The sequence below is a fragment of the Brachyhypopomus gauderio genome, unplaced genomic scaffold, assembly GCF_052324685.1.
Source record: "Brachyhypopomus gauderio isolate BG-103 unplaced genomic scaffold, BGAUD_0.2 sc50, whole genome shotgun sequence".
NCBI lineage: Eukaryota > Metazoa > Chordata > Actinopteri > Gymnotiformes > Hypopomidae > Brachyhypopomus > Brachyhypopomus gauderio.
Genome location: NW_027506875.1, coordinates 1,039,612 through 1,048,344, shown reverse-complemented (window position 1 = coordinate 1,048,344; position 8,733 = coordinate 1,039,612). Strand labels below are relative to the sequence as shown.

The window sequence follows — 8,733 nt, the reverse complement described above, 5'->3', positions numbered from 1 at the left end:
CACATGTATGGTGGAACACAGGTATAGGGGAACACAGGTATTGGAGAACACAGGTGTAGGGGAACACATGTATGGTGGAACACAGGTATAGGGGAACACAGGTGTAAGGGAACACAGGTGTAGGGGAACACAGCTACGGTGGAACACAGGTGTAGGGGAACACATGTATGGTGGAACACAGGTATAGGAGAACACAGGTATTGGGGAACACAGGTGTAGGGGAACACATGTATAGGGGAACACAGGTGTAGGGGAACACAGCTACGGTGGAACACAGGTGTAGGGGAACACATGTATGGTGGAACACAGGTATAGGGGAACACAGGTATTGGTGGAACACAGGTGTAGGGGAACACAGATATTGGGGAACACAGGTATAGGGGAACACAGGTATTGGTGGAACACAGGTGTAGGGGAACACAGGTATAGGGGAACACAGGTATAGGGGAACACAGGTGTAGGAGAACACAGGTATAGGGGAATACAGGTATAGGGGAACACATGTATGGTGGAACACAGGTATAGGGGAACACATGTATGGTGGAACACAGGTATAGGGGAACACAGGTATGGTGGAACACAGGTATAGGGGAACACAGATATTGGTGGAACACAGGTGTAGGGGAACACAGGTATAGGGGAACACATGTATGGTGGAACACAGGTATAGGGGAACACAGGTATTGGGGAACACAGGTGTAGGGGAACACATGTATGGTGGAACACAGGTATAGGGGAACACATGTATGGTGGAACACAGGTATAGGGGAACACAGGTATTGGAGAACACAGGTGTAGGGGAACACATGTATGGTGGAACACAGGTATAGGGGAACACAGGTGTAGGGGAACACAGCTACGGTGGAACACAGGTGTAGGGGAACACATATGGTGGAACACAGGCGTAGGGGAACACAGGTATAGAGGAACACAGGTATAGGGGAACACAGGTGTAGAGGAACACAGGTATAGGGGAACACAGCTACGGTGGAACACAGGTGTAGGGGAACACAGGTATTGGTGGAACACAGGTGTTGAGGAACCCAGGTGTAGGGGAACAAAGCTACGGTGGATCACAGGTATTGGGGAACACAGGTGTAGAGGAACACAGGTGTAGGGGAACACAGGTGTTGAGGAACACAGGTGTAGGGGAACACAGGTGTATTATGTCCCTCTATGTCTCACATGCCAGACTGCACACATCCTTCTGAACTGTTGTCCAGATCATGGCTTTGACGTCGGATTTTTGGTAAGCTGTCAGAGCTAGAAACCCATCCAGTTTCCTCTCCCTCGCTCTCATAGTGTTATGAAACGAGATGCTGGTGGCAGTTACATAAGCGTGAGAACCTCCTAGCTGCTCTTTATCTCCTTATCCAGTCCATTCCACCATTTTTAAAGATCTTCCTGCTTGGGGGCTCTGTGCTCTGTCCCCGCACGGAGGACCTTAATGGACGTCTATCTGCTTCCTGCACTCACAGCACAAAACAACGGTAATGAACTCACTGCAATGCTGCATGTACTGGGAGGGCAAATATAATAGATCATCTACATAAAAAAACACATAAGGATGGACTAATTAGCCAAGGCAAGATCTTAAGGGTGCACCTACTTCAGCTCAAAGGAGAGAGTTAGCAGAAAGAGCTGTGGGTACGCATACATACATGCTACATACATGCTAACTCTGCATATCACATACTGCTACATACATCCTAACTCTGCATATCACATACTGCTACATACTATCTGCCGCACCAACCAAGAGAGATGGAGAGAGAGAAGGAGAGAGAGATAGAGAGAGAAAAAGAGAGAGGGAGAGAGGGATAGAGATAGAGAGAGATAGCGAGATAGGGGAAAGATAGAGATAGAGAGAGAGGGAGAGATAGAGGGAGAGAGAGAGAGATAGAGAGAGAGATATACTAACATCAAGGACAGCAGTAAACAACAGGAAACATTTAACACAGCTTTCAATATTCCGTCACGAAGTGTAAAAAATCTCTCAACAAAAGGCGTTAGAAGGACGATGACATCAGATTCACAGCTAACAGGAGGAGCTGGGACACGCTTATTGTTTTGGTTGGCATAGCAACCATCTTCCTCCATAAGAAAATGAGATGGAGAGCTAGAAGATGAACAGACAGGATTAGTGCGCAGCATTAGTCATGAGGTGAAGGGACAAACACCATGGATGTAGATCAAAAACACAGTGCTGTGAACGCCCTGTGAAACTTTCAACATCAAAATACGGTAAATCGTTACAACTGTCACATTTCATTTGTGACGATCATCTTTGGTGTGTTCACCCACAGACTCTTACTAACACACTGAAGATGGAACAGACTGAAAGGGAGGACTGTGAGATGGAAGGGGTGGAGACAGGATTAAGGAGAGACAGGATTAGAGAATGACAAGATTAGGGAATGACAGGATTAGGGAATGACAGAATTAGGAAATGACAGGATTAGGGAATGAGAATTAGGAAATTACAGGATTAGGGAATGACAGAATTAGGTAATTTACAGGATTAGGGAATGACAGAATTAGGGAATGACATACACGCTTAACAACTGGGTTAGAGACTGAAAAGTCCATCGTAAAGCAGTTTTCGTCTTTAAGCGTGACCCTAGATTTAGATACGCTTTGATCGTAAATACAGTATAGAAAAAAAACGAACAATGTTCTCATGCGTACAGCGTGAGAAAGAGCGATCGCGTTGCCGAGATGGGCTTACCGTACACAACACTCCTCAACATTCCACAACACCCCACAACACTCCACAACACCCCACAACACTCCACAACACTCCACAACACCCCACAACATCCCACAACACGGTCCTGTGGTAGAGAACTGGTCTTATGACCGGAGGGTTGTGGGTTCAATTCCCAGACCTGAGGCCATGACTGAGGTGCCCTTGAGCAAGGCACATAACCCCAACTGCTCCCCGGGCGCCGGGCTAGGGCTGCCCACCGCTCTGGGCACGTGTGATCCACAGCCCCCTAGTAATCACTAGTGTGTGTGTGTGTTCTGCACAGATGGGTAAATGCAGAGGACAAATTTCAACTATGGTGAAAAATCACACTCAAACAGTTGTAGTAGAATTATTATTGTATTAGGATTCTGATTATTGTGGTTTTTGTTTGTGTCTTTTATCAGTGTTATTCCTCTCTCCCCAGAACTGACCTGTGTGTAGTGTTTCCTTTTTGTTTGAACTGTATATCAGTTGTAAGGTTGTATGTCAGTGTAGGTCAGTGACCCTGATCTGTTGTTGTTCATTCTGCCTTATCTGAGTTAGTCACCATATCTCCTGTATTTCTCTGTTTCTCTGTTTCTAACCTCTAATGGAGTTTATTGACTTTCACAGCAATGGACCGTTATTTGGTTTAAACCCCTTTGGTTAAACTAGGGTCAGTGTGGTGTGCTCTACCTGCAAGCCACAACACAGGAAATAACCTTCATGGCCTATACAATACAAACAATAATACAATAGAAAAGTCACTGCGGTCTCCTCCTGCAGTGCTGCAGACTAACAGTTCTACAGACTAACAGTGCTGCAGACTAACAGTTCTACAGACTAACACTGCTGCAAACTAACAGTGCTGCAGACTAACATTCCTACAGACTAACAGTACTACACACTAACAGTGCTGCAGACTAACAGTGCTACAGACTAACAGTACTACAGACTAACAGTGCTGCAGACTAACAGTGCTACAGACTAACAGTTCTACAGACTAACAGTGCTGCAGACTAACAGTGCTACAGACTAACACTGCTGCAAACTAACAGTGCTGCAGACTAACATTCCTACAGACTAACAGTGCTACAGACTAACAGTACTACAGACTAACAGTGCCGCAGACTAACAGTGCCACAGACTAACAGTCTTACAGACTAACAGTGCTGCAGACTAACATTCCTACAGACTAACAGTACTACACACTAACAGTGCTGCAGACTAACAGTGCTACAGACTAACAGTGCTGTAGACTAACAGAGCTGCAGACTAACAGTGCTACAGACTAACATTCCTACAGACTAACAGTGCTGCAGAATAACAGTGCTACAGACTAACATTCCTACAGACTAACAGTGCTGCAGACTAACAGAGCTGCAGACTAACAGTACTACAGACTAACAGTGCTGCAGACTAACAGTGCTACAGACTAACATTCCTACAGACTAACAGTGCTACAGACTAACAGTACTACAGACTAACAGTGCTGTAGACTAACAGTGCTACAGACTAACAGAGCTGCAGACTAACAGTGCTACAGACTAACAGTGCTACAGACTAACAGTCCTACAGACTAACAGAGATGCAGACTAACAGTGCTGCAGACTAACAGTCCTGCAGACTAACAGTGCTACAGACTAACATTCCTACAGACTAACAGTGCTGCAGACTAACAGAGCTGCAGACTAACAGTACTACAGACTAACAGTGCTACAGACTAACATTCCTACAGACTAACAGTGCTGCAGACTAACAGAGCTGCAGACTAACAGTACTACAGACTAACAGTGCTGCAGACTAACAGTGCTGCAGACTAACAGAGCTGCAGACTAACAGTGGTACAGACTAACAGTGCTGCAGACTAAGAGTGCTACAGACTAAGAGTGCTACAGACTAACAGTCCTACAGACTAACAGAGATGCAGACTAACAGTGCTGCAGACTAACAGTCCTGCAGACTAACAGTGCTACAGACTAACATTCCTACAGACTAACAGTGCTGCAGACTAACAGAGCTGCAGACTAACAGTACTACAGACTAACAGTGCTACAGACTAACATTCCTACAGACTAACAGTGCTGCAGACTAACAGAGCTGCAGACTAACAGTACTACAGACTAACAGTGCTGCAGACTAACAGTGCTGCAGACTAACAGAGCTGCAGACTAACAGTGGTACAGACTAACAGTGCTGTAGACTAACAGTGCTACAGACTAACAGAGCTGCAGACTAACAGTGCTGCAGACTAACAGAGCTGCAGACTAACAGTGGTACAGACTAACAGTGCTGTAGACTAACAGTGCTACAGACTAACAGAGATGCAGACTAACAGTGCTGCAGACTAACAGTCCTGCAGACTAACAGTGCTACAGACTAACATTCCTACAGACTAACAGTGCTGCAGACTAACAGTGCTGCAGACTAACAGTGCTACAGACTAACAGTGCTGCAGACTAACATTCCTACAAACTAACAGTGCTACAGACTAACAGTACTACAGACTAACAGTGCTACAGACTAACAGTGCCACAGACTAACAGTCTTACAGACTAACAGTGCTGCAGACTAACAGTGCTGCAGACTAACAGTGCTGTAGACTAATAGTGCTACAAACTAACAGTGCTGCAGACATGTGACTGTAGCTGTGCATGTCTCATACAGCTTTTAGAGTGCAGGAAGAAACAGCTCAGGGGCATCTCAGCCGTGTGGTTACTGTAGCCATGTGAGGCTCGCTCACAGAAGGAAACACACACACACACACACACACACACACACACACACACACACACACACACACACACACAGATGCATGGACACACACACACAAACACAGATGCATGGACACACACACACACACACACACACACACACACACACACACACACACACACACAGAGCCTTTTCAGCTCTGTCTCTCTGTTCAGTGTCTGCCCTACAGTGGTGTTTGACTACATTAACCCTAATGGGCATTGTTCCACCATTTTGATGTTCATTAATTAAAGTCTACAGTCCACCGCCATTAAATATAAATATAGAATCATGTTGTATTTCCATGTTGTCTCTCCTCACTTCAGTGTAAACAGCACACTATTGATTACAGGCACCCTCTACCTGGAACCTACAGGAATGACCTGTACACCCCTCTGGGTTATACAACCACCAAAAAACAACAATCACATGGCAGAATCACCGTTTTGACAAGACAAAACACAAAACATGACATTAGGCTGGCATACCAGAAACTGCTATAGGGTATATAGCGTCTACAGTGTGCTATAGGGTCTATAGGGTTTGTAGTGTGCTGTAGTGTGCTATAGGGTATATAGTGTCTACAGTGTGCTATAGGGTCTATAAGGTCTATAGTGTCATCTGGTTTAACACCACAAGCAGTGACCTGTCCAGGTGATATTCTGCATGTACTGACACATACACGCCTCACACAGCTACTCACATGTGGAACATGTATGTGTGTGTATGTCTATGTGTGGGGTTAATCTCTGAAATGCATGTGTGTATGTCTATGTGTTAGATTAAGCTCTGAAATGTGTGTGCGTGTGTGTGTGTGTGTGTGTGTGTGTGTGTGTGTGTGTGTGTGTGTGTGTGTGTGTGTGTGTGTGTGTGTGTGTGTGTGTGTGTGTCTATGTGTGGGGTTTATCTCTGAAATGCATCAGCAGAGTGAGAGAACTCTTTCTACCTCAATCAATAACCATTTAAGCAAATCGTCTCTATAAACATTACTTCACTGCATGATCCTTGACGCCTTTTCTACCAAAGCCCCAGAATGGGACCGCAGAGTTTACGATAATGGATCATGTAATGGACCTTCTGGTAAACTCTTCCTGCTGGGGGCTCTGTGCTGGGGGGTCTGTGTTGGGAGGTCTGTGCTGGGAGGTCTGTGTTGGGAGGTCTGTACTGGGAGGTCTGTGTTGGGAGGTCTGTGCTGGGGGGTCTGTGCTGGGGGCTCTGTGCTGGGAGGTCTGTGCTGGGGGGTCTGTGCTGGGAGGTCTGTGCTGGGAGGTCTGTGCTGCTTTCATCTGTCTCTGTGTTTTTTCTTCTGTCCATCTCATTCTCTGTGTTGTCTCTCTCTCTCTCTCTCTCTCACGCACGCACGCACGCGCACACACACACACACACACACACACACACACACACACACACACACACACACACACACACACACACACACACGTGGGCATCTGCATTCAGATGATAAATGGCCCACCCAGCCAGTCATTTTTAATGTGAGCAGTAGATAATAATTATTAATATTATCTACTGGTGTGTATTTCTATATTATTTCACATATGGAACACTCTCAAAGCAAAGCTCTTACAAACATGATATTTGTATATTATGTGCTATATTATGTGCTATATTATGTGCTATATTATGTACTATATTGTGCTTTTGTGCTTTTAGTCTTTAGGTTTAATTTATGTAACACAAAGTGAAGCAGGAGAACAGTGTGGCTCCCCATAGCCGTCCAGGGGGCGTGTCAGGGGCGTATCGTGGGCGTGTCATGGGCGTGTCAGAAATGAATGAATGTACTCATGTGTTATGTTAACATGAGTTGGCATAGGCAAAGGAGGAGCTCTACCTGACACAGTCCTGACGATCTCTGAAGTGTTCCTCAAGCCCACGAAGGAGAACTGGTAGAGCCTCCATGAGCGGATGTCACCCACCTCCACAGAACTCCTCTTCCACTTGTAGATGATCTCCTCCTTGGGGTAGCCGTCTGAGGAAACAACAGGAGTACTGTAACTGAACACGTCAGGGTTTAGTCAGGAGAACTGTAACTGGACAGGCCAGGGTTTAGTCAGGAGAACTGTAACTGGACAGGTCAGGGTTTAGTCAGGAGAACTGTAACTGAACACGTCAGGGTTTAGTCAGGAGTACTGTAACTGGACAGGCCAGGGTTTAGTCAGGAGAACTGTAACTGGACAGGTCAGGGTTTAGTCAGGAGAACTGTAACTGGACAGGTCAGGGTTTAGTCAGGAGAACTGTAACTGAACAGGTCAGGGTTTAGTCACGAGTACTGTAACTGGACAGGTCAGGGTTTAGTCAGGAGAACTGTAACTGAACAGGTCAGGGTTTAGTCAGGAGTACTGTAACTGGACAGGTCAGGGTTTAGTCAAGAGTACTGTAACTGGACAGGTCAGGGTTTAGTCAGGAGTACTGTAACTGAACAGGTCAGGGTTTAGTCAGGAGTACTGTAACTGAACAGGTCAGGATTTAGTCACGAGTACTGTAACTGAACAGGTCAGCGTTTAGTCAAGAGTACTGTAACTGAACAGGTCAGGGTTTAGTCAGGAGTACTGTAACTGAACAGGTCAGGGTTTAGTCAGACACCCTGTTACATCGTGAATTGAGTTTTCATCTTGTAAGATATGGAAAACATCCTTTGGGATTGAAGCCTTCAGATATAATTTGCACTGTCAAATCTTCCAGTTCATGGTATAGAAATGTCAAACCTAGAGAACTTACCATTTTTTTTAATTCTGGGTCAAGGTATTTGTGAAATCAACACCATTTACAGTATTAATCCCAGGTGGCTGTCCAAACATGTTTAGACAACCTCAATGTATGTAGATCAAACTACCTACATCTAGACCAGATTACATACAATTAAATGGATCTTTAAAATATATAAAGACTCCTTGTACTTCTGGCCAGGTCCAGTACAGTCTCCATGACCAGGTCCAGTACAGTCTCCATGACCAGGTCCAGTACAGTCTCCATGGCCAGGTCCAGTACAGTCTCCATGACCAGGTCCAGTACAGTCTCCATGACCAGGTCCAGTACAGTCTCCATGGCCAGGTCCAGTACAGTCTCCATGACCAGGTCCAGTACAGTCTCCATGGCCAGGTCCAGTACAGTCTCCATGACCAGGTCCAGTACAGTCTCCATGGCCAGGTCCAGTACAGTCTCCATGACCAGGTCCAGTACAGTCTCCATGTACTTCCTGTTCTCTATTATGTCTTGGTCTCTGTGTTATGTCC

General features: G+C 45.7%; 1 protein-coding gene across 3 annotated transcripts in view; it reads right to left on the bottom strand.

The window, feature by feature from the left end:
• The window catches only part of gabrg2 (gamma-aminobutyric acid type A receptor subunit gamma2), a 48,621-nt gene that overhangs the window by 17,843 nt on the left and 22,045 nt on the right, over positions 1 to 8,733 (bottom strand). For all 3 annotated transcript variants that reach the window (XM_076986958.1, XM_076986957.1, XM_076986959.1), the window contains exon 6: positions 7,332 to 7,469. In XM_076986958.1, coding sequence (XP_076843073.1) covers positions 7,332 to 7,469 — 138 coding nt within the window. The remainder of the gene's footprint in view (positions 1 to 7,331; positions 7,470 to 8,733) is intronic.